Source organism: Rhinolophus hipposideros, assembly GCF_964194185.1.
Source record: "Rhinolophus hipposideros genome assembly, chromosome: 15".
Classification (NCBI taxonomy): Eukaryota; Metazoa; Chordata; class Mammalia; order Chiroptera; family Rhinolophidae; genus Rhinolophus; species Rhinolophus hipposideros.
Window position 1 is genome coordinate 63,034,676 of NC_138061.1, and position 27,373 is coordinate 63,062,048.

Genomic DNA, 27,373 nt, shown 5'->3' on the forward strand with positions numbered 1-27,373 from the left:
TCACGGTCCTTAGTTGCTTCTCTGTCAGTCCCCCAAGCAATTGCTGACTCTGTGGGCTCTCAGCTCCCCAGCCTGAGGAGCCTTCTCTGGAAGACTGCCACCTGCGCCATGTAAGCCATTCCCTGAATGCTCCACACTTTTGTGAATCCATAATGACTCATTCCCAAAGTGGTCAGGGTGTCCAATTTCCCCACAAATGGCATGCATGGTCTTCAAAGCCTCCATGTCATCCCCTCTATTAACTTGTTGCTTCCCGTTTCAGATAAGAACCGGCTCTTTTATCATATTTGAATTTTAAATATCCACCCACCTTATCAGCTTGCTTGCCCTGTCCTCTAAGAATCCACTTCAGTCATTTGGTGCAAATGTAGCTGGGACACAATGGAATGAAAGTGAGCAGGTGTGTTTCAATGACAGCAGAATCTTCATGAGGCAATGCCTCAGTAAGTGTCAGTGCACCTTGAAAATGTGTTTATGTGACAGTTTCTTGAACATTCAGCATTTTTTAACTACTAGAACTACATACGTTGTAGGCTTTTCACAGAATATTGGTGGTTTAGCAACCTGTCAAGAGTTTAGCCCGCTTTATTCTGAGTCTGACAGTTTTTGTTACACTTACTCCTCCCATGTCGTCATCAGTATATGACCCCGGCCTGGTGACCTAGTCCCAACTTCTGCCAGCATCTTTTGTGAGTAGTTTGACTTTCTTGATCAGGAAAGAGTTCGCTGTGCTGAACCGCAGTGGCTCAACAAGAAGGGCCATGTTACATGATCCCAGACTCTCCTCTGAAATCCACGGAGCCCAGGGGGAGGCAGCAGCAGATAGAACAGACATGAGCACTTCACCAGCAGCCACCAAAAGACAGAGGCCTGGGGAGAGACGGTGCACCCAGCTAGTGCTGGAGGTGGCAGAGCACAGCACCGAACACGTGGTCCAGGGAGAGGGAGACCTGGGGTTACATTCTGACTCAGTCACTTATTCACTGCATGACCCTGGGAAAGTCCCAAATGTGTCATCTGTAAAATGGGAATGATAACAATCTTATAGGGTCGTTGTCATGATATGGACCATGGAAAGTGCTCAGTGAAAACACATGCCATGATGATGTGTCACCCGCCCCACAGAGGGGATGCGAAGAGAATGCAGTGATGTCCTCAGACCATCAGCCAGCAAAGTGGACTGAAAACACTGAGTCCTACTGAAAGAACTCAGCGCTGCCCCATCCTATCCACACAAAGGGTTACCCACCTGAGGGCCATCATCTGTGTCCTCCAGGTCTTCCCATTCGCTTTCACTATCATGGGAGACTTTAGGAGGCAAAGACTGTGAGAGAGCACCCCAAGAACAGAACTGTGGCAAGGGAATGGTCCCTGAATCTGCTTCCAAACATTCTCCACAGGGTAGCTGGTCTTCCAATGTATGGCTGATGGTAAGATACACTTCATCCTTCATGGTAGGAGAAGGGGCTTCAGGTGGATAGCAGATGTCACCTTCTTCTTCATCGCTGTACAATTCAGGATGAGAAAAACAGAAACCCATGCATCTTCCAGCATTGATCAGAAATTCCTCTCTCCACCTTCCCTTGCCTTTCAGGATGCTCATCACGACACATCACAGGAGAGCCAGCCAGAGTTCAAACAGTTCTTGCTAAAGACTGCTCTAGAACCAGGGGGTGAACAGTGCAAACAGTGCATAAGGCATGACCCCTGTCATTGAGGAGCCCCCAAATTAATGGAAAGAGTGAGCAGTAACAATCCAGGTCATTAAGTGCTATGGTAGAAGCAGCACAAAGCATTACGGGAGCAGAGGAATCTCCTTACCGAGCCCAGGATACCATGGGGGACTTAACAAAGGGCACAGCATTGAAAGCAAATCTATGACCCAGTCCCAGGACTGACTCTTCACACGGGGAGTCAGTCAGACCTAAGGCAAGTTTATTAACTCCTCTGGAACTTCAGTTTTCTCATCTGAAAAGTGGGAAGATAAAGAAATTTATAGGACGTTGGGATGCTTAAATTAAATAATTCTGAGACAGCCATCCAGGGCTCCTGGTACAGGGTAAGGTCTCAGGAAGTCGAAGGTGCCATTATTCCTACTCTGATTATGATCTTTATTTCAAGAGAGGAATTAGATGGAAGGGGCTAAAGCAGGAGGCTAGGAGCAGCTCAAGCAGGTGACCTTCAAAGCACTGCTGTGCAAATATCAAGTCCTTTTCTGAGTGATGAAAAAGTGCACATTTGGAGGCAGTCAGCTGGAATGACATTTACTCGCCATGTGACACAAGAGGCAGATGAATGGTGAGGTTTACTGTCTGCAATGAAGCAGAGACACAACGACAGGAGAGACATCCAGCGGCTGCACAAAGTCACCACGCATGCTTTTTGATTAGAAAGAGCAATCCCTGCAGACGGAAGAAGAGCATTTTGCACAATTTCAAACATGCAGAGGAGGAGGCGCTCAGAAAATAGCTGTTGAAAGTCTGGTTAGAGATGATGAGTGGGAAAATCTAAAAAAAATACACACAAATTTAGCTTTTTACCAAATACATGAATTTTGTTTATCAGCCTCCTTCCCCACCCCCAAATGAATGGGTTGGCTTAGCTTCTTGTCCCCTGACCATCCTTTCCCCTTCCGGTAATAACTCTTTTCCCTTAAAATCAGCAATGGCACCTCCCAATAGCTACAAGCCCCCAAATATACATAGAACCCATCCCCCTCCCCAATAAAGCCAGAGTGTCTGTCCCAACCTGTTTTGCTATCAATGAGATATTATTTCTGAACACGAGAGCTACAGGGTATACGTAAAAGTACATTTCATGTGAATATACACATATTCTTGTGTATATAAGGAGACTGTATGCTAAAAGGGCTAAAGAAGAACATTCATTTTAAGAAACCAGTATTTCAAAATGGTTAAGCACCTCAAGGGAAAATTTGTTTAAAGCCCTAAAGTATGAGGTGTGATCAAAAGATATGGTGAATATTTAAATTTAAAAAAAAAATGTTATTACGGTAAAAGACACATTGCCATTAATCCTCCACAAAATACTTCCCCTCACTTCGAACACACTTATCCCGTCATTCTTGCCATTTTCTGAAGCAGTTCTGGAAAGTCCTGTTTTGTGAGTGTTGTTACTTCATCCTCGATTATGACAACATTCCATGTCACACATCGTTTCAAGTATGGCAATTTCTATCAAATGAAAACATTACAGTGTGTCCTCATCCACTTTATTCACTGGATCTGGCACCACCCAGCTTCTGGCTCTTCCCCAAAGTCAAAATGACCATGAAAGGTAAACGTTTTGAATCAGTTCAGGACATCAAGGCAGCCACAACAGCACAACTAAAGACACTCACAAAAGAGGACTTCCAGAACTGCGTCAGAAAGTGGTAGGAATGATGGGATAAGTGTGTTTGAAGCGATGGGAGTATTTTGAGGGGGATTAACGGCAATGTGTCTTTTACTGTAATAATTTTTTTAAATTTAAACATTCACAGTATTTTTTATTACACCTTGTACTTGACCAAATTGTGTAGAAAATATGATTTCTTATAAATATACTGAGGGAATACCATGGAAGTTTTGTTAAAGAATGGGAAATAATAAATTACTGGATATGGTAAAAAAAAAAAAAAAAAAAAAAAGAATGGGAAGTCCAGCCTGTTGCCCAGGCGCACCCCCGCCCCAAGCAACAGCCCCTCCCTCCCTCCCTGCCGAGGAGAAGCAGGTGACAACAAGTGCCCATTGGCCACTGCAGCCACTGCAGTGCCTGACTGTCCACACCTCAACTCCCACCAACATACTCCTCCAACATTTCTAATAAGCTCCTTGCTCTCCAGGTTTGATTTGGGTCTGTGGCTATGGGCCTCACCTGGATAGGGACCAGGGAGGCCGTCAGCCTGAGACACAAGGTGGACAAAATGTCTGGAGGGGGCTTGGTGGCTCCCCCAGGGTAAAATCCTGGCCCTCATCCCACCACAAGTCAGGAAGGAAGAATGATTCCCTTTCCACAATCCTTCCATGCATGCCACGAGACTGCCCTTGAGATCTGACCTAGAGTTGATTGTGGGCATGGAGAAAGGTGAGCAAGGAAAGAAGAAGCACAAGAAGGCCTGTGAGAGCCCCAAGCACAGCCTATTTCATGGAAGGAGACAGACTTGGCGATTTGGGGAATTTGAGTAGGACAGTGGCATTGCTTTAGAGCAAGACTAGATGCTTTGACAGGTGGCCATGCTAAGTAAAGAGGAAGATCCTTCGCCCTGGGCTCAGAGCCAGTTCAGGGTCTCCCATCTAGAGCCTGAGAGGACCAGAGTGCTTGGAGCTCTCTGCTGACCCCCAGACATATTCATTGACCTCATTACCTTCCTATCAAGCCATCTGACAAAGGGAGCCTTTTATAGACAGGTGATGCCTAAAAGAATGTGGAGACTCCTTGGGCTCCCTGCCCAGCCACCTCCCCCACACGGCTGGCAGGGCCCCAGAACCAGTCCCCCCACACACCTCCAAATCCTACAACTCTTCAACAACTGCTTTTAAGGAAAAGTATCCCAGTTCAGCTCTGAGGTCAGTGAAATCATCGTGAAGCCTCTGCTTGTTACAGGGTATTTACTGAGTGGAAGACACCAGGCCATACTCCCCTGGACAGCTGTCCTTTAGAGACTTGGGCCACCAAAATCATGTCCACTTTCCAGGAAGACAAGTCTTCAGGCTTGAAATACTATGGTGTTGTAATTGCACTGTTTACTGTGGTTGAATTTTCAGCAAAGCTCAGGGTTTCTGCCTTCATGTGAGGGTCAGCCTTCTCCATTTATCCAGCATCAGGCCCCACCTGATGTCCCCATTAGCCCTCATTAGTGCAGCTGGGAGCTTGGGGCCACTGCTCCTGCCAGCCCCGATTTGAGCATTTAACAGGTGACATTTGCAGTGTCTCTAAGACATCAAGTGGAAAAGTTCATACTCCTACTCCAGAGCAGGCCTTCACAGGGTGCCCCTGTGCCCTCCCATCTGACCAGAAGCTCTCGCCTCATTCATCCCTTGGCCAGCTGCTCTGATGGCATGGCAGCTGCGGTTGAGTTAGACCTTTGGCTCCTAATTGTTTGCTATTCCAGGAAGAGTGCGTGTCCTCCTTTCCCAGAAGGCATAAAGTAACTTTGGGTCATTTCAAGGACTCTGGCTTCATTTTGCATTCTTACATGACTGTGAAGACTTCTATCATCTCTTTCACTAAATGATTGTTGCTGAAACTTCATGCATTTTAATTACAGGAATTTAACTGAATGTGCCAGAGGTGGGAAGAGAGGGAGATAGAGAGACAGACATAGAGAGAAGGGAGAAGAAAAATAACCTTAAACATTCTGCAATGACCAACTTTCCACTCAATGAGTGTAAGCTGGGAAACCAGAATCTACCATCCTTTCATTCCTGTAAGACCAGCATTTAAATATAAGCATTTTGCAGACAGCGCACAAACGCAAGCCATCAAACTTCATCTGAGATCAACCAAAGAAAACGAAGTTTGCTCCCACACCAGGTGGGGGGTGGGGTCACATCACATCTTCCAAAGTGATGTTCAGGGTAATGTGGCTTCACATGATTTTCACCTTATTCCCTAACTTTGGAAACTAACTTGTATAACTCCAGCCAAGTACCAAGCGGTCCCTCTGGCAGGCACTACTCCAATGCTTCTCCATAAGCATGCCTTTTTACATCATGCTTTATATGCTACTACAGGGTATAGGGTCTCCAGATATACGATGCAGTAAAAGAAGAGAACAGGGAAAGAAAAGCAAAATCTCATCTTCTTCACAACACTCTGGGCTGCTGGGGTGCTGGCAGCCATCGGGCTATAGGAAGTAGCCACCTAGCAGATGGTAAGTTCTGGCAGTTTGCTGGGAATTTCAATTGACAGACCTGTTCTTTAGTTGGAAATAGCTCAGGGAAGGGAAAGAACACTGTTGTTCTGTTGGTTCCTCTGTGCACCAGGCGCTGTGATAGCGCTCTTCATGTGTTACTCCTTCTGACCTTCACAGCACCCTGCGGAATTAGGAGGTCTTCATCGATACTGGAGAAGTCTCCAGCTCAGGAAAGTCAACTCTCCGCGCACGTAAGTGGGAAGCTGAAACAAGGCCACATGATCCAGAAGTCCTTGTTCTTTTTGTTCTAAACTGCAGAAAGAGTGTGATTCACAGATGCCAGAAACAAAGAGGCAGTTGCCTGGGATTCCCACCTCAGAACCGAGCTACAGACATCCCGAGGGGGTGGGCAGCAAGAGCCACAAGCCCACTTCTGAATCCCAATTCAGACCCCTCCCTTGAGCTGGGGGCACTGTTCAGCGACTGCTGGGAATGTACCATGCTTTTCATCTTTAGGGGACACTCACGACGTGTGTAGTGAGTGCAAGCTAATGTCCTGATGGAGGAGAAGCTAACATAGTTTGAGTCCTTCCTTCAGAGAGAAGAAAGGTTCCTGACTGGGAGACAGAAAGCCCCGTAAAGGTGAAGCCAGGACATGTGGGGAGGCAGGTCTTAGAGGCATCACCAAGACCACGGGAGTCCAGTGTAAGGGGGAAGAGGTTGCCATGGAGGGACCCAGTGTAGAGAACAGTAAGGCTGCCACCTGGGCAATGGGCATGGGACAGTAACCATGATGGACTGAAGACCAGCGACGCCCTGCAATGTTCTGGACAAGCCCTCAGGGCTCGCATAACTGTAGGAAGGAGCAACTCTCTCCAAAGACGGCAGGTTTGGGACATCTGGTCTACTCTTGCAAGGAGGGACACTACACCAAATTTAATTTGATTCAGAAAAATAAAATAATGTGAGGCTTCTTGCAAAAAAAAAAAAAAAAAGAGAAAGAAAGAATGACACAATGATAGGAGGAAATAGGTATCAGGACTTATAAGTAGATGACAGAGAAAGGCAAATTTCACCTTAAGGTAAGGAAACACTTTCACTTTCTGATCAACAGCTATATGATAATAAACTGGGCCACTTCAAGAGGAAGCAAATTCTGCATCCTTGGAGATATTCAAGCAAAAGCAGACCCCCTACTTCAAGGATGTCGCACAGCAGACTCCAGCATGAGTTGTGAGGTTGGATTAGGTCATTGAGTCAACGAATGAAACAGTGACTACCTGTGCAATAATTAGTAAAAATATATACTATTGTTAATAACTGATAACCATATTATACTAAAGGCACACAGCAAGTCCACTCCAGGGTTATACTTTATAATCCAGTTCTCAGGGTCTCAGTCCATCACCCCAAACTATAGCAGTAAAACCTTTAAAAATCCAACAGTGGCCCCACGACTATAGAGAAGTACATCTCCTTTTATGTTTTCTACAAGATCATACTAATAGTTATCCCTGAATAAATCTCTGTAGATTGTTCCCTTTATCATATAACCAAGCCTATCAATTACTGCCTAGAACACACTTGTTTTTATGCATTTTCAGAATGAAAGGAATACCACTGACGAATGTACTTGCCCACTTTGTTCTGCTTTGCAGAATAGTTGGTTTTTGTTTGGATGGCACAGTAGTCTTTAAAAATAAATGTGTTTGAATATTTTTAGGGAACATAGTCTGTCTCTAGTTAGTCATAGATCTCATGCTGCCTAATTGCGTGACATGGGCTGCTTCATACTTCATGTTACCTACCTGTCCCTATAGATCTGCCCTTGTTGGTCCTCTAGGATAATTAACAAAAAAGAGCTGTTTAATCTCAGTGGGTTTACATAGTGTGAAACACAAGCCATTGTTCCTCATCATTTGCCTGCTTCATGCCTGTGCGTCTGGCTACACCTCCACGAGCATTGTCTTACCCTTTCTCAGTATTTGTACACCTCGCTCTGCTCTTAACAGGTCTCCATGCACCTTGGGCATCTAATAAATTCTGTCAAACTGAATCAAACAGCATGTTTTCCATTAGGACAAGACTGAGAACTGGAAATACCTGGGGGTTGATGGGCACAAAAATGCAGACCTAAGTTAAAAATGGCTATTAAAATGAATGTTCCAATCTGGTTTTGAAAATGTAGGTTTTTTTAAAGCTAGTGTTGATTGTAAAGCATCATGTTAGCAATAGAAATGATGATGCACACAGGAACTTCTTTCTTACCACAATGCTTCAAGAGGCCAGGAGGGATGCAGGACAAAGGTTTGTGTGCTGCAAATAAAACCCATGGCCTGCCATCTGTAGTCTCCTCCTGCAAGACCACTGGGCGGGGTTTGCTTTTCCCAAAACTCAAAAGCTGTGGTTATAAGCTGATCCAGACCTAATGCTTTCTTTATGTCCACCTCCCCTCCAAATACCTAAGACACTGCTGGGCCCAGTAAGCATCTGAGCATAGTCATTGATTGCTCAATTGTAATTCCTAGCAATGAAATTTACAAAAAATGTCTGCAAATGTGGTGAGTCTTACCTTTCAAGTCTCTGGATATCACAAACCGAATAGCAGTTTTGCCTCAAATCCTTTTCCAAAGAGGTAGCAGGTGCTGCAGCAGCCACTTCCTGGTGCAGTCTGCATAAATGAGGGTGGGAATCCCCAGGACACGTGAGGGAAGTGGCCCAGGGTCGCGCTATGTCTTGGTCCCATTGTCTCTTTCTGGTGGCCTGATGGATGTCCCCTGTGTCTGGGGAAGCACTGTATCTCTGGCTGTCCCCTTGACCCAGGCTGGGGCTCGGTTCTGAGTCAGTGCATGTTGCCCTGGTAAATTCTTTGTCAGCTGAGAGCACGGGTGTCTATGAAAAGAAGTGTTAAGGATTAGGAGATTCATGGTGCACAATGAGTGGAATATAAAAATTGCTTCTTTAAAAAATAATAAGTTTTTTTTATGTGATTATAGAACAAAGCAGTTATGAGATGGGCTATGACGTCAGCCTCTCTGTCAGGACCCCAGCTCCCACTGGCCTTGGGCAACACACTTGACCATCTCCAAGCTACTTACCTTGGGACCTTTGGAAGCTCTTGATAAACATGTTATTTTTAAAATTTAAAGTTGTTTTGAAAACTTAGAAAATATGAAAACAGAAGGAACAATGACACTTTTCAATAGGATACAATTTTTTAAAGTTTCTTTGTCTTCATCTGTCCTCATCCAAGATGGCCCATTTTCACAGCCTCATCTTCCCTCCCATCCTGAGGCCCTTTCCTGGGTCTCCTTCTCACTTCTCCAAACATTACTTGATTCTCCTCAACTGCTAACATTCTCATTGGGCCTTTTAGGTTCGGATTTTGATGGCTCGCTAATGGTGTGCTAACACCACTCAACTTTCTATAGGAAAAAAACACATCTGTACTTCATAGTTTTCAGTAGAAAACTATGTATTATCTAGGGTACAACCTGTGGGTTACCTGATTCTGGCTGTATCCATTGCTCTGAGCTAGTTCATAACTCTGTGTAAATAAATGTTGTTCTTTGAAATCTCTTTTGCATAGTTTTAATATCTGCCTGGTTCCCTCATTGAATGAGTTAGAGAACATCATTAACATGTGTTCATTTTTACATCTACGTGAGAGTTCTAATTTTACCTTTCCCTGAAAATTCTTTTAGCACTTCCATTCCACGACCTATATCCCTAACGGAATGCAGCACATGGATGTTTGAGCCAGACAGGGCTGAGCTCCTGGCCCTGCCCTCACCTATAACAGAGGAACCTTTACTCTACCATCCAGCCTAGTGGTCTCTGCACCTGTCTGATTGCCCATACCCCACAATGGAAGGGAGCCCCAAATATGTACTGTTATTAATCATAAACACTTACGACTCTACTGATATACAATGTACACTATAAAGAGTATACCAAAAATCAAAATTTGAAATGGATAAGATAAAAAAAAATAGGAAAAACAGTTATGTTTTCTCTCATACTCCTTGGGAGACCCCCAAAATCTCCTTTTTAACCACTCCTCTCCCTCCAGCTCATCTTCCCCGTACTCACTCCCCAGCAATCGTTCAACCTCTTCCAGGCTTCCAATAGATGGAGTTTCTGCTTTTTCACTATCACTCTCCCTCCCAGCCACCAGTGTCCTCACTTTCCTTTTATTCTGCTTAGATTACATGATCTACCCCATAAACACTCCCTTAAAACAGAAAATCCTGAGCTCCCATCCTCTTACCCCTCTCTGCCTCCATCCTATGTTACTCACAGGTGCTGCATTTTAATTCCAAGTCTTAATGACACTATGTATATGTGGACTTCATGCCTGCTTCTGAGACACTGACTAATGCCAGAAGCATGAGCGCAGAGGTCAAAGGGCACTCAAGACTTCCAGATAATCTTTCTCTACTTCCTTCGTAAATTCAGCTTCCTGTCCTCTCTACTCTGTACATTATTTCTCATCTTCTCTCTCCTCAAATATTACAACCAACCCCACTGCCCTCTTACTTCATGGTGAAAATGGATACATTCAGATAAGAATCCCTCATCCCCTGGAGTAAACTCTACTGAACAGTAGTAAACTCTACTCCAGCATCCACCTACCAGCCACCACATTTTCCTGCTCTTCAAACCAGGCTTTTGTCCCCAGCATTCAGTCCCCAGATGAAATTGCTCTGATAAGAATTTCTAATGACCTACCTATCTCTTCCTAAGGCCACAGACCAATTCTCTGTCCTCATCTCAGTCTGCCCTTCAGTACCACCTGACATAACCAGTCCCTCAGCCTTTTCTTCAAGAGCATCCTTTACTCGTTCACTCTGAGACATGAAGTTTACTCTCAACTCTGTCCTTACCTGCTTTTCCTGCCACATCCCAGGCCACTTTGTCTCATTTGCTGTCTCATTTCTATGAACAAGACTTCTCAATGTTGGGGTGTCCCATGACTTACTTCTCAGCCCTCTTCTTGACTTTTTCTGTACTTTTTCCCAAGATGGTATCCATTTCATGGCTTTAAATGGTGTTATTTGCTGACAATTCCCAAATCCACTTTTTCCAGGACTGACCTCATGCCACTTCTTCACAAATAACTGCCTACTAGACATCTCCATTGGCTGCCAAGAACTATCACTTCTTCTCCATGTACTGCAAACTGCCCCCTCTAAGCAACCCCTATCTTGGTAACTGGTACCACCCTTCATCCTGCTGCTCAGGCCAAACTTTGTTTTCTTTCCTCATGCCCATATCTAATCCAAAAGTAATCCTAGGGGGTCTACCTCCCATATGTATCTGAAATCTGACTACTTCTTATCAATTATTTAGCTACAACCTGAGTCCAAGCCTCAATAACATCTACCTGAATTGCTGCTGGCTTACCTGCTCCAGTCCATCTCCACCAGCAATCTGACTGATCTTTCTAAAGTGTAGACCAGATGAGGGTATGTTCCTCCTTGACCCTTCACCCTCCCACCCCCCCACCCCCTCCAGTGGCTTCCTGTTGCAGCCAGGAGCGAATCAGCACATTACCAAGACCTACAAGGTCCTACATGAGCCCCAACAGCCTCTACAACTTCTCCTTCCACTGTCCCCTTCAGTAACTACAGTCCAGGCACCAACTGTCATCTTTTTGTCCATCAAACATCCAGGCCATTTCTGTCTCAGAGCCTTTGCACCTGTTATTCCTTCTGGCTGGAATGACTTTACTCCAGATGTTTGTACAGCTGCCTCTTTTTCATACGTACTTTATTCTACTTATGAACTAAATGCTCCCTTCCTTGGTCTTCAATCTGACTTTTGGAGCCACACATATGAATGAAAATTCCTCTCCACTGGGCCCCAGGTAGGAGGATTAAAAAAGTACGCCCACTATATCTTACCCCAAGCCCTCCCACCAAGCCCTTCTGGGCTCTCATGGGTGAAGCTATTCTCCAGGACAGAAGGACAACCTTTCCTCTGACATTCCCTAGATATCTCAACAAAAATACATGGTAGAAAGCCCCTCTACCTGATCTTTGTGTATGCGAACTTGACCCTCTCTCACGCCGTTCAGTTGCTTAACTCAATTGCTGTCATCTAAGCTTGTTTCCAAACTGGCAACTTTCTGATTTCCTTCCCATAGCTCTTTTCTCACCAAAGTTGGTATCAAATGACCTCTTGGAGTCCGAACATCAAGACAATCTGGGTCACCAAGTCCTCTGTGCTCTCTCTAGTGCCTGTCACCCTCGGTGATGATAAGTGATGGTTTTTAGCCAGGTCTTATAGATGAAGAATCATGATGCCTAGAGAAGTGAGGCAATTGCCCATGGCCCATGCAACAAGCAAATGGCAGAGCAGGGGCAGGTGATGCTGGGGTGCCCACACCGATCCCCCTCCGGGACTTACGCCCTATCCCTCAGCTTCTGGGAGTGCCTGCTGCTTAGGCCTGTCAGCTAGCCCCTGTCCAGGAACTGGTCTCAGCTCAAAGGAGTTGCCAAAGGTAGGCTCCCTCCTTTGGGGCAGCCCACGTCCCAAGGCTGGTTGATGCTGGGTGCTAAGGCACAGGGTCTTTGTCCCACTTAAGGACAGCTCAGAGAGGCCATCCCAGCTCCAGAATTCCCTGTGGGTCAGCTGAGGCCCCTGTTGCAGTTGCACCACATTTTTTCCACTTCTACCCAGCCCTGTTTCCCTCACCCTTCCAAGGGTGTTCCCAAGAACCAGCCCCATAAACCTGTTGCATTCAAATCTTTGCTGCAGAGTCTGTGTCCTGGGGACCCAACAGGTGGCATTGTGATGGTTAATTTTAAATGTTAACCACAGTACCCCAATATTGGTCAAACACTAGTGTAGATGTTTCTGTGAAGGTATTACTTAGGTGAGCTAATGTTTAAATCAGCAGACTTTGAGTAAAGTAGATTGCACTCTATAATGTGGGTAAGCCTCATCCAATCAACTGAAGCTTTTAAGAGAAAAAGAATGAATAGTGCCTCCAGACTGCTTTAGGACACATGCTGTAACATCAACCCTGGGTTTCCAGTGTGCAGCTTGCCCTGCAGAGTAAGACTGGCCAGCCCCCACAATCACACAAGCCAATTCCTTCAAACTTCTCTCCCTCTCTCTCCCCTTCTCTCTTTGTCTCTTATACACACTTGCTCCTGGCACATATAAATACATACACACACATACACATCTTATCAGTTCTGTTTCTCTGGAGAACCTAATACAGGTATCGGGTAAAACCCAATTTTCTGATTCCCATGCCTCTTTTCTTTGCACTAGACTATACATACCTAATTCATGCTATAGGAGGGTGGATATACAGCCTGCTCTCCATTTCATTTCTCGGAATGAAAATTCTTCCCTTTCCTTACTCTGGTTTTGTACCTACTCCCTCTGTTGCAGTTTCCCCTCACTGATGCTTGGTCTATCAGACAGCCTGGCTGTAGCGCTCTCGTGGCCTAGATCTAAACATGTAACCATCTATGGGAAGACGCAACTGTCGAGAGAGAGAAGGAGGGAGTGATAGGAAAAGGCAGAGCTAGGACCTCCTGATCCTGTTACTGACTAACTGAGGTTAGGGAACCAGATATTTCTCTGCCCCAGGGAGAGCAGACGGTGTTGAACCCTACCTAAAGTGAAGCTGGGCCTCTCAGAACCGCCAGACAAGAAAAGGGATGCCTGAGGCATGTGGAGAGAGCAAGGGCACCATATCTTACCTGCCATCCCTGGTCCACCTCAGGCAGCACACCTGGAGGGGGTCGGCACAGCAGGAGCGTGACTTCCTGTGAGGCCCCTTGCAGTACATTGAGCACCTCCTACAAGAAACCAAATTCCACAGTGAGCTGTGGGGCTGGCATGGCTGTGGGGTCTCCTCTTCTGTGCTGCCCACTCTCTCCCTGGTGCTGGCTCTTCCACCCCATAGAGAACTTTGGAGAACACCGCTATGGGCCTGACTCCCCAAAGTGTGAGGAGTCAAGAGCACTACCTTTGGCTCTAACAAAGGTGATGCACTGATGCTGGCCTGGAAATGGCCAGGGTCTGCCCGGGGCCTTTCGGTGGCAGCATCTGTCAATACTGATGACTTTTCTTCAAAGAGACAGTAACTCAAACAAATGGCTGTTCCTCTATCAAACTCCCATCCCTCCTAACCCCTCATCTCAGGACCACCAGTCACGTAGGGACCACCACCCCAATCTAAACAGCCTGACCCTCGGCCCTGAGCTTCCTGCCATTGCTCAGCTCAGGCCTTTGAAACCTCTTACCTGTGATATTGCCATGGTTCTCAGACAATGGTTCTTGGATCTGAAATTAAATAGATGAAGGCATCCCACCCAAACATACACTGTTCTGTGGATTCTGTACCCCTCCCCACCTCACCTCACCCCAGAGCCTATCTCCTCTTTTGTCCAGTGTGTGCTGTGCTCTGGAGGTGGGCCTTTGCAGGCTGCAGTGAGGCTTCCTGTTGGGCTTGGCCAATGGCAGCATAGGCAGGGATCAGAGAGGGAGAGGAGAGGGAGGTCGGTGTTTGTGTTCCTGCCTTCCTCCCTGTGAGGTTGTCACAGGATGACTGCACTCCTCAGCGAATGTCACAGCTCATGTCAGTGAGTCCACGGAACCCAGCTGTCCCAGCTCCTGGGGTTGTGTAATTGCTCCTTCCTATTTCCCCTTAGGACTTGGCGGGGGAGGTGAATAACTGCACCCCCTGATCCCAAGGCTCCACACTCTCCCTTGTCCACACCTTTCTCAAACTCTCCTCAAATGACTCAACTTTCAGCCAGGACTCTGACTGATATGTATGATATTTCATGGAGCATTTGTTCTATAAACATTGAGAAGTGCCTACATTCACTATTTTTTATGATACACAAAACAACTAATGTAATGCTATGCATCAAAAACTGTAAATTTAGTAGAAAATGGGGAAGAAGGGCAGACAGGAATCTATCATAGTCCCTTCAGCCCTCACACCCACCTCCCAGAATACGTGTTAGGAGGCCTTTAGCCAGCACAGAAGATGGTTTTATCTTCAGTTTCATTATGAACCTAATCAAAGCAAGACTTACTCGACGTCAGATATTTAAGAACTAAGATGGGAGAAAATGTCTAAGATGGCAGATTAGGTAAACGCTATGCGTGCTGTCTCCCAGATCACATTAAAATTACAACTAAATTTTAGAACAATCAACCTCAAAAATCGTCTGAAGACTAGCTGAACAGAACCCTATAACTAAGAATATGAAGAAGAGGCCACACTGAGACTGATAGGAGGGGCAAAGATGCAAAACGGGTTGACCCCAAACCCCCAGTTAGTGGTTGAACACTGAGAGGGGCACCTCAATGGTGGAGGTCCCCATGAACAGGGAGGGGTCCCAGCCCCACACTGGGCTCCCCAGCCCAGGTGACCTGTGCGAGGAAGAGGAGTCCCCACAACATCTAGCAGTGAAAATCAGGGAGGACTCTGTCCATCCATCCCGGTGAGATGGAAGGTGGCTAGAAACCCAGACGTCCTAGTAAAAGGCCTACACATTGACTTGCCTGCAAAGACTCACCTGGGCTCCAGTGCAGGGACAGCAACTTGAGAGGTGCCAGAGACATACAGGGATAGACTGAGTTGTGTGGGTCTGAGTCAAGGGCTGGAGGGACAGTCACCATTGTCCCTGTGTGGAGGCTGCCTCACACATAGCCTAGAGAACATCTTTCCTATGTTGAACCCTTCCCAAAGGGCAAAATCAGAAACTGCATTGGTCTGGTAAAAATCTGTGCATGCACACCACCTTGGTGACACCTTGGGTCCCACCGCACCCAACTAGTACTACATTGCCAGGGGCACTCTTAGCTCATGGGTGGCCAGCCCTGCCCCACAAGCTGTGGAAGCCTTTTACAGAAGGCCTGAGGCAGTCTGGGGAAATTTTGATGGTGGGCAGTCAACCACAACTTGTGCTACAGTGCCTCTTGGGTGACTCTCAGGGATCTGTGGACGTGAGGGTGGATGGTGTCTGGTTGTAGTGCTTTCAGGGCACTTTGTGAAGTGGTCACAGGCCAGGCACAAGAACTGAATCTGCATTTACTTTGTAAAAACCACCAGCCTTGACTCATGACTCCCTGGGACATAACCCTGCCCAGTTAGGGCTGCATCACTGGCAACTCTCAATACCGAGTCAACCAGCCAGGCTCATGCACCTAAGGTGGTTCTTTCAGTGGCTGAGCCTTATGGGCACCCAGCAGGTGGAAACAGGCCTGGGGGGCCCTGGACCTTTTGCTAAGTTGCCCCAGGCCCAATACTGGTGGCAGCCAGTCTCAGTTCACAGTGAGGCCACCGCCACATGTCTCCAGGTCCAGCACTGGCAGTAGCCAACAACATATAGCTTTGTAGCTCCTGATAGATAGGCCTAGGCCAGTCGCAAATAAGGCTGAAATCAGCCTGTACAGAAGCCCCTCCCAAGAGACACCAGAAACAATACATCGAGAGGCTACCTGCGGACCACACCAGAGTGCTACCCAATTAGTCCCACAAGCAGCACACCTAAAGGGTGATCTCAACAGGTACAAGAGCCTGCCGGGGCACATCTCCCTCTGAGGGGTAAGACCCCACACAGCAGCTCATTCACTGTGGGCATAGCCATTCCTCACAGCCCATCAGCCCGATACTTAATTCCACCCACTGACATGCCAAAAGAAATCAAGGCTCAACTACAACAGGAGAATACACATAGCACACACACCTGGAGCACACTCCTGGATCACAGGTGGTCAGAGAGACTGCACCACTGTACCACACAGGACACATACTACATAAAGCCACCAGGCAAAGACTAAGAGACACAGGAGATCTACCTAATATATAAAGCAAACACAGAGAGGCAGCCAGAATGAGGAAACAAAGAAACATATCCCAAATAAAAGAACAGGAGACCCCTCCAGAAAAATAACTAAATGAAATGGAGGCAACCAACATACCAGAGACAAAGTTTAAAACACTAGTTATAAGAAGGCTTAAGGAGCTTAGTGAAAACTTCAACAAAGAGTCAGTGAACATAAAGCAGGACATAGAAACCATAAAAAAAAAACAGTCAGAAATAAATAATATAACAACTGAAATGAAGAATACACTAGAAGGAATCAACAGCAAATTAGATGAAGCAGAGGATCAAATCAGCAATTTAGAAGACAAGGTAGCAGAAAACACCCAATTGTAACTAACAATAAATGAAAAGAGGATAAAAACAAACAAAAACAGTTTAAGGGAACTTTGAGACAAAATCAAGTGTGACAACATTTGCATCATAGGAGTACCAGAAAGAGAAGAGAGGGAGCAAGGGATCGAGAACTTACCTGAAGAAATAACGAGTGAAAACTTCCCTAACCTGGTGAAGAAATAGACATACAAACCCAGGAAGTATAGAGAGTCCCAAACTAAATGAACCTAAACAGGCCCATACTGAAATACATTACAATTAAAATGACAAAGGTTAAAAACAAAGAGAGAATCCTAAAAACAGCAAGAGAAAGGAAACTAGTTACTTACAAGGGAGCTCCCATACGAGGTCTGACAATTAAGTTTGCGAACTTATCACCATGTGCTTACATTGCTAGCACTGTATGAGTACAAATAGGTCGGTAAGGTTTCATAACCTTGGTATATAAGTGTCACAGCTGTATTCGTGTTGATGTGTAGTGGTGTCTTGCTGATTGGCCTTCATTATTGTTGTTGCATATTTTTGTGTTCCGTCACAAGAATGTCTGAGCTTGAATTAAAGCAATGAACAAACATTAAATTTCTTGTTAAACTTGACAGAGTGGAAGTGAAATCAGGGACATATTACTCCAAGTTTATGGGAATAATTTCATGAAGAAAATGACACAAATGGATTAAATGTTTTTCTGAGGGTAAAAAAAATGTGTCACTGATAAAGAGCGGTCAGGGTGGCCAGTAATGAGCAGAATTGATGAGAACATCACAAAAATTCATTGAATTATATGCCAAAATCATTGGCTGACTGTGAGAAGCATAGCAGATCAAGTGGAAATTGATAAAGAAACAATTAGGAAAATCTTAACAAAAATCTTGGCATGAGAAAAATGTGTACAAAAATGCTCCTAAAGGAGCTCACTGATGAACAAAAGCAAAGGAGAGTCGAAGTTTGCCAAGACCCTTTGGAGAGGCAAGGTGATGTTTTGGGCCTTGTTATCACTGGTGATGAAACAGGGTGTACCAATATGACACTGAAACAAAGGGTCAAAGTGCACAATGGAAATCAGCCAATTCTCCAGGACCAAAAAGTTTCCGTCCGTTCAAATCAACAGTCAAAATGATGTTGTTAACCTTTTTTGATAGGAGAGGGATTATTCATTATGAATTTGTACCAACTGGACAAATGGTTAACCAAATTTACTATTTGGAAGTGCTGAAAAGGCTGCGTGAAAAAGTTAGATGAAAAAGACCTGAACATTTCATCAACAATTCATGGCTGTTGCATCATGACAATGTCCCAACTCACATGGCACTGTCTGTGAGGGAGTTTTTAGCCAGTAAACAAATAACTGTATTGGAACATCCTCCCTACTCACCTGATCTGGCCCCCAATGATTTCTTTTTTTACCTGAAGATAAAGGAAATATTGAAAGGAAGACATTTTGATGACATTCAGGAAATCAAGGGCAATATGATGACAGCTCTGATGACCATTCTAGAAAAAGTGTTCCAAAATTGCTTTGAAGGGTGGACTAGGTGCTGGTATCAGTGCATAGCTTCACAAGGGGAGAACTTTGAATGTGACTGTAGTGATATTTAGCAATAACGTATGTAGCACTTTTTCTAGGAAAAGTTCGTGAACCTCAGATAGTCAGACCTCAGACTATCATGGATTTATCAACAGAAACTTTGAGGCCAGAAGGGAGTGGCAGGAAATATTCAAAGTGATGAAAAATATGTGCCTACAACCAAGACTACTCTACCCAGCAAGGCTATCATTTAAAATTGAAGGAGAGATAAAGAGCTTCCCAGACAAGAAAAGCCTAAAGAAATTCATTATCACCAAGCCATTGAAATGTTAAGGATACTATTAAAAGAAATGTTAAAAGGACTACTTTAAGAAGAAGAATGGGGAAAACAAAACAAAAAGATCAAAAATATAAATAATAAAATGGCAATAACTATGTACCTATCAATAATCACTTTAAATGTAATTGGATTAAATACTCCAATCAAAAGACATAGGGTGGCTGAATGGATAAGAAAACAAAACCACATACGTGCTATCTATAAGAGACCCACCTCAGACTGAAAGATACACATAACTGAAAGCCAAAGGATGGAAAAGATATTTCACACAAATAGAATCAAGAAAAAAGCTAAGGTAGCAATATTATATCCGACATAATCTTTGTCACTTATTATAGTGACAAAGAAGGACATTGCATAATGATAAAGGGATAAATCCCAAAGGAGGACATAACCCTGGTAAACATCTATGTACCCCATATAAGAGTACTTAAACATATAAAACAAATATTGACCAGCACAAAGGCAAAGATCAACAGTAACACAATCATAGTAGGGAAACTTAACACTCCACTGACACCAATGGACAGAACTTCCAGACATAAAATCAATAACAAAACAGAGGCCTTAAGTGACACACTAGACCAGATGAATTTAATTGATACTTTTAGAGACTTTCACCCCAAAACAGCAGAATATACATTCTTTTCAAGAGCACATGGAACATTTTCCAAGATAGGTCACATGTCAGGCCACCAAACAATTCTCAATAAATTAAGAAGATTGAAACCATGTGAAGCATCTTTTCTGACCACAGTGGTATGAAACTAGAAATCAATTACAAGAAAAAAACTGAAAAACACACAAACATATGGTGGCTAAATAACATGCTACTAATAAATGGGTCAACAATGAGATCAAGGAACAAATCAAAAGATACCTTGAGACAAATGAGAATGAAAACACAATGACCCACATCTACGGGACACAGCAAAAGCAGTCCTAAGAGGGAAATTCACAGTGATGCAGGCCTACCACAAGAAACAAGAAATATCTCAAATAAACAATCTAACTTTACACCTGAGGGAACTAGGAAAACAACAACAAACAAAGTCCAAAGTGAGTACAAGAAAGGAAATAATAAAAATCAGAATGGAAATAAATGAAATAGAGGGTAAAAAAATGGTACAAATGATCAATGAAACCAAGAACTGGTTTTTTTAAAAGACAAAATTGGCAAACCTTTAACCAGACTCATAAAAAAGAAAGAAAGGACTCGAAGGAATAAAATCAAAAATGAAACAAGAGAAGTCACAACAGACACCACAGAAATACAAAAAAATTTAAGGAAATACTCTGAATAACTATGCACAACAAATTGTATAATCTTGAAGAAATAGATACATTTCTAGAAGGATACAATCTTTCAAAGCTGAATCAAGAAGAAACAGAAAATTTGAATCGACAAATTACTACTAATGAAATCAAGTCAGTAATCAACAATTTCCCCCCAAAAAAGTCGTGGACCAAATGACTTCACAGGTGAATTTTACCAAACATTAAAAAAAGAATAAACACCTATTCTTCTCAAACTATTCTAAAAAATCCAGGAAGAGAGGAGACTCTCAGCTCATTTTACGAGGCCACCATTACCCAGATTCCAAAACCAGACAAAGACATTAAAAAAAAAAAAAAAACAACTATAGGCCAATATCCCTGATGCAAAAATCCTCAACAAAATACTAGAAAACCAAATTCAACAATACACTAAAAAGATCATACATCACTATCACTATCAAGTGGGATTCATTTCTGCTTTGCAAAGTTGGTTCAATAAGTCAATTAATGTGATATAACACTTAAACAAAATGAAAAATAAAAATCATATGGTCATATCAATAGGGGCACAAAAACGGTTTGACAAAATCTAGCATCCATTTATGATAAAAATTCTCTGCAAAGGTGAAATAGAGGGAACATACCTCAACATAATAAAGACCATATATGATAAACCCACAGCTAATATCATACTCAAAGGGGAAAAGCTAAAAGCATTCTCCTTAAGATCAGGAACACGACAAGAATGCCCACTTTCACCACTTGTATTCAACATAATACTGGAATTCCTAGCCACAACAATCAGACAAGTTAAAGAAATAAAAGGCATCCAATTTGGAAAGGAAGAAGTAAAACAGTCCTTATTAGTGGATGACATGATACTATATAGAGAGAAGCCCGAAGATTCCACCAAAAAACTATTAGAACTGATAAATGAGTTCAGTAAAATTGCACTATTAATGTAACAAAATTAACATACAGAAATTGGTTGCATTTTATATACCAATAACAAATTATCAGAATGAGAAGTTAAGAAAACAGTCCTATTTATAATTGCATTAAAAAAAACCACCTAGGAATAAATTTAACCAAGGAGGTAAAAGGCCTGTCCTTGGAAAATTATAAGATATTGAAGGACGCATGTACCATACTCATGGATAGGGAGAATTAACATCATTAAAAGATCAATACTACCCAAAGCAATGTACAGATTCAATGCAATCCCTATCAAAATACTAATAGCATTTTTCACAGAACTAGAACAAATAATCCTAAAATTTATACGGAACCAGAAAAGACTGAATAACCATGGCAATCCTGAGAAAGAAGAACATAGCTGGAGGTATCACGCCACCTGATATTAAACAAAGCTACAAAGCCATAGTTGTCAAAACAGCATGGTACTGGCATAAAACAAACACATGGATCAATGAAACATAACAGAGAGCCCAGAAATAAACCCACACCTATATGGTCATTTAAGCTGTGACAAAGGAAGCAAGACATACAATGGGGTAAAAGACAGTCTATTCAATAAATAGTACTGGAAAAACTGGATTGATACATGAAAAAAAAAAGAAAGAAACTGGACCACTTTCTTACTCCACATACAAGAACAAACTCAAAATGGTTTAAAGACTTAAATGTAAGACCCAAAACCATAAAACTCCTAGAAGAAAATATAGGAAGTAAATTCTCAGATATTACCCTTAATAATATTTTTACTGATCTATCTCCTTAGGCAAGGAAAACAAAAAAAAAAATAAATCAATGAGACTAAATCAAACTAAAAAGTCTTCACAGCAAAGGAAACCATCAAAACAAAAGGACATTCTACTAAATGGCAGAAGATTTTGCCAATGATACATCTGATAAGGGGCTATCCAAATTATATATATATATATATATATATATATATATATATATATATATATATATATATATATATATATATATATTTATATGACAAAAAAACCTCATACAACTCAACCCAAAATATGAACAGTCCAATTTAAAAAATGGGCAGATGACCTGAATTGAAATTTCTTAAAAAGTTCATACAGATGGCCAACAGACATGAAAAGATGCTCAACGTCACTAAACATCAGAGAAATACAAATTAAAACCACAACAAAATCTCACCTCACATCTATCAAAATGGCCATCATCAATAAATCAACAAATAAGCATTGGCAAGGATGAGAAAAAGGGGAATCATTGTGCACTGTTTGTCGGATTGCAAATTGATTCAGTCACTACAGAAAACAATTTGGAGGTGCCTCAAAAAAATAAAAAATAGAAATATCTTATGACCCAGTAATTCTACTTCTGGGATTTTATCTGAAGAAATTCAAACCACATATCAAAAAAATATATGTACCCCTACTGCAGTGCTAGTCACAATAGCCAAGATCTGGACACAACCGAAATGCCCATAAACAGACAATTGGATAAAGAAGTGGAATATATATGGAGTATAAGTCTGCCATAAAAAAAAATGAAACCTTACCATTTGCAACAACATGGATGGACTTAGAGGGTATTATGCTAAGTGAAATAAGTCATACTGCGAAAGACAAATACCATATGATCTCACTTAAATGTGGAACCTAGAGAACAGAATAAACAGATACAGAGAACAAACTGATAGTTGCTAGAAGGGAAGGGGGTTGGGGGACTGGGTAAGAAAGGTGAAGGGATTAGGAAGTACACATTGTTAGTTACAAAATAGTCACGGGAATTTGAAGTACTATATGGGCGTATGGTGAATAACATTGTAAAAACTATGTGTAGTGTGAGATGGGGGTCCTAGACTTATCAGGGGGAATCACTTCATAAATTATATAAATGCCTAACCACTACACTATACACATGCAACTAATATAAAATAATATTGAATGTCAACTATGATTAATGTCATATATATATAGTCATGGGATGTAAAGTAAAAAAAAAAAAAAAAAGGACTAAGATGAAAAATTAAATGTGAGAATGTGCTGCCAATTGCTCTCTTTGTGTCGTCACAGTCAAGACTCCAGCTATCATTTTCAAGAGCCCAGAGTGTTCCCCATGGCAGGTGGGCCTGAAGAAAGCACAACTGACATCAGCTTACACACAGGGCTGCATCACTCGTGGCCTCCTACCTGGAAGACAAGGCCTTCTGTGGGCCTTCCATTCACAGCCAGGATAATGTCACCAGCCTCTAGGGCTCCATTCTCCTCAGCTGGCTGCGCTGGAAAGAGCTGCTTAATCCTCACAAGATCATTCTTGAGGTGGTTGCAGCTCTCTCTCTCCATCTGGACAAAACTGAATCCCAAACCACTGGTGTTCCTTTTCAGTGTGACTTCAAACTTAGGTCCTACATTGCAGGACGCAAATAAAATAAATCCTTCAGTAGATTACAAGTGAAACTACCAGACTCAGAATGCAAACTGTAAGCAGATGGATTATTCATTTTACATTAAAGGATTTAATTTGGTTAATTTTTATGACAGAGTCCATTGTATATGTTATACATCAGTGTTGTCCAATGGAAATACAACGTGCACTACAAATACAAACCATATATATAATTTCAAAGATTTCAAATAGCTACACTTTTAAAAATGGGAGGAAACTGGTTAATAAAGTTAATCATATATTTTATTTAACCCAATATATCTAAGGTACTACCATTTCAACTTGTAATCAATACAAAAATTATTAATGAGATATTTTACTCTCATCTCATGAACTAAGTTTCAGAAATTGAGAATGTGTTTTTATCAATTTGGATTGGACACATTTCAAGTACTTAATAACTACATGTCACAAATGGCTATCATAGAAGATAGTGCAATTATTGATAACCAACAAAGTTTATATGTAAAGATAGACACATATAATATGCCATGGCATTCAGTAAAACTTGTATCACATTTACTCCTAGTACTCCCTTAGGACCTCAATCATTTTTTAATATACTGGGAATTAAATTTTGCATAATGAGACTATGGAGACAATGATGGCTAACTCTATGGAAATATTTTAGCTGCTGTTTTGTTTAGCCATGTGGACTGGCCATCAGACAAAAAAGCAGCCTCGGGGCACCCAAGATGGACAGTCCCAGGAACCTAGGTAGTCTGGCAGGCCCCCTCGTCTTCCTTCACCCACTCAGTGGGCAATCAGTCAACAGGGGCAAAAGCACTGCCTTGTGAACTGTGACTTGGGGCAAGAATGAAATCATTGGAAGCTTTGAGGTTCAAGTGTGTCATATGACCAATTTCACTTTTGCCGTCATCTGGCCCCTTCAGCTCATTTTGTGGTCAGTTTCCCAAAGTTCCTCACTGGAGTCAGCAGAAGAGCAATGAAAGAGGACAGACCTGTGTTGTGCACATGTGTCTCCCCTCCACCCAAGCCCCTCACTCACGATGGCTACTTACATTCAACCCGACTTACACCTTCTGGGAAATCTCTATAAAAGGATTGAAAAGTGGGTAAGCTCCTAATCATGATATCCTGAGGAAATAAACCTTTCACTAGCGGGAAACAAAATCACAGTCAAGTGCAGAGAAGCAACCGATGGAAGATGTGCAACGAAGCCCCTGCAAACTGATGGTGGGTGTGCTTTTCTAAATGCTGCTGATACCAAGGCTAGTTTCTGAACACTTCCTCTCCCAACCTGCTTCATTATTCCTCAGATCTTTTGTTACAAATATCTTGGCTGGCATGTGGAGCTTTGGTCAGAAAATGCATGACCCTTTTACTCCGATGTCATTCCCAGATACTGATAACAAAGATTCCAGCAGCTGATCAGAAAACCTCAGAAGGTTTCAGGGCAGAATTATGCCTGGTAATCATTTGGGACAATGCATCACTTTTCCAGAGACATATTCCATTGGATTGCTTCCACTACATTAAAAAGCCAGCCACATCATGACTACCATTGCTCACTGTCTTTTGGGAACCCAGAGGAAGCCTTCCTGTCTTTCATTTTGAGTTGGCAATTCAAAAGCAGCACAGGATGACATGACAATAGTAACATTCAATTCTCTTCTCCTCTCACCATCTGTCGCTGAAACACAGCTTGCAGGCCTGCCAGGCAAGGCTGTTGCCAAGGAAACAGCCGAGTATTCATCTCGCATCCGGTGATTAACAGAAGAACACTGCTGTGCAGTCCTGGGGCCTCTTCTCTCTAAGACCAGTCTTGCAACCTAGAAGGATGGGTGGAAAACTCAATTTATATTTCACATGGCACCCAGGAGGCTCTCCCTTTACCCTACAAATGCTTTTTAATTTTCTGATATATTTCCAGTTGCTGCTTCATTTGAATCTCAAATCAAAACCTCCAAGCTAGCCTGTTTGCTGAGATCCAGAGGCATATTTCCAACTGCCTATTAGACAAATTCTCCTGGAAGTAATACATGTGCCTCTATTTCCATGTATTCAAGATCAAATTCATCATCTTCCCCTCACTCACTCTCAGTGTCCCCTCCTCGTTCTGCCAAAATCATTCCTCCCCATGGGTTTCCTCTCCCAGAACATGGAACCATCCCTCAACTAACCTCCCAGGAGCCTCACTTGCAGTGGTCCAGCCCCTCTGCCCTCCAAACACCCATCTGGCTTTTAAGACTTGAATGTTCTCCATCAGAAACATCTCTCCAGTCTTTGCATTTCCTTCATTCCCTCTCCTGCCAGAGCTCAGCTCCTTGGCTTGCTGGACCATATGTTTTCCCTCTGAGGTCCACTCTCCTCAGGGTTACGCACAATGCTCTTGATTAACAGTCTCCATATTTCTTATCAGCTGAAGTCCCAACCTCTAGCAATCTGGCCCCCATTTCCTTCTGCTTTGATTTCCACTCCTCTTACCAACACACTCTAACTCCTGTTACCCAAAGCATGGTTCAAGAGCCAGTGGCTAGACATCACCTGGATGCTTTCTAAAAATGCCAAGCTTCCATTCAGGGGACTTGGCTCTGCCAACATCCTTCTGTTGCAATTGTTATTCAGCACTAAGCACAAAATCCCAGAGTGACAATTGCTACCTGGCACCACGGTCAGTAGGCTGGCAAGTACTTTCTGTACTCATGTTAATTAGCAGAGGTCTAAAGAACAGAGACTACTAATAAATTATGATTCTGTTCTCAAGGTATGACAACCAAAGTCGCCAATATAGGTAAATGACTGCAAATCAGAAGACTGCTTTTAGAAAGAAAACAAAGTTTCCTGAAAAGGGCCCCAGGAATTTTTTGTGTCTCTGCCCATTACCAAGAGGGTGAGGCCAGCTCTGTGGTTTAGGACACTGGGGCAAGTAAGAGCTCCCACCCTCAGGCGGGGGATGGAACACAATGTGGTAACATTCAGATGCTGCCTGGGTGCTGCACAGGATAAATGCAGAGTGGGTGAATGCCTCCAGCTCTTGATGTCATGAATTTCAACCGTATTATAGTGAAACGACTCCCAGAATAGTGCAGCCTGTAATCACACAGTGTGATGGGAGTGGCATGAACTGGGGTGGGGGGTCAGCATGTGCAAAGATGGGTTTAGTGTGCGGATCTGAGAACAGGGGAGAGCACTGGGCAGTTACGCGGAAGCAGAGAGCGAGAGGGGACAGCCAGGGCTAGGAGGAGAAGTGCCTCCACGCCATCGGCTCTGTTTAGCTGTGTGATTCCAGAATCCAGGCAAATGACAAGGAAGGTTTTCAAGGTTATTTATAGGGGTGAGGTTTTCTGCTTGAGAACATCTATCTACTTCTTCCGGGCTTTCACATCCCCATAGAAAAGTGGTGATGAAAGGAAAAAATGAAAGAAAAAAACTGACAAAGAAGAAAGTCTGGTTTTGTTTCCTGCCTGCCCCCTCCCACCCAGAGGCAACTGCAGCATCTAGTGTTGTCCCTGAAAGCTCTGGAAGGAAGAGCAGCGCCCCAGTTATGGGTTATGGAGCACTTACCTGCCCACAGCCCTTGAGGCGCTGCACGGCCTGCTTGTGGGTGAGACCGCACAGGCTCACTCCATCCACTTGCAGGAGCCGGTCACCTGGGAGGGAGACAGAGCTCATGTCCTAGGGGTCCCAAGACTGCAGGAAGGACGCCCGGGAGACCCCTGCCTAGCGCCCCTCTGTGCAGCCTCTAGGGCAGGAAGCAGAGCTGCCACGAACCCTGCCTGGGCTCTGTACACCTTCACACACCCGTGATG

At 43.4% G+C, this 27,373-nt stretch overlaps 1 protein-coding gene across 2 annotated transcripts in view; it reads right to left on the reverse strand.

The window, feature by feature from the left end:
- Positions 1-458: 458 nt before the first annotated feature.
- The window catches only part of FRMPD2 (FERM and PDZ domain containing 2), a 155,310-nt gene continuing 128,395 nt past the window's right edge, over positions 459-27,373 (reverse strand). Inside the window, exons 24-29 of one of the 2 annotated variants that reach the window (XM_081074185.1) lie at positions 27,129-27,214; positions 25,246-25,393; positions 23,345-23,559; positions 13,579-13,677; positions 8,430-8,749; positions 459-1,505 (exon numbers count right to left, since the gene is read on the reverse strand). In XM_081074185.1, the coding sequence (XP_080930311.1) occupies positions 1,226-1,505; positions 8,430-8,749; positions 13,579-13,677; positions 23,345-23,559; positions 25,246-25,393; positions 27,129-27,214 (1,148 nt within the window). In that variant the 3' untranslated portion in view covers positions 459-1,225. Of the gene's footprint in view, positions 1,506-8,035; positions 8,174-8,429; positions 8,750-13,578; positions 13,678-23,344; positions 23,560-25,245; positions 25,394-27,128; positions 27,215-27,373 lie in introns of those variants that run through there. The other variant, XM_081074184.1, reaches the window with a different exon arrangement.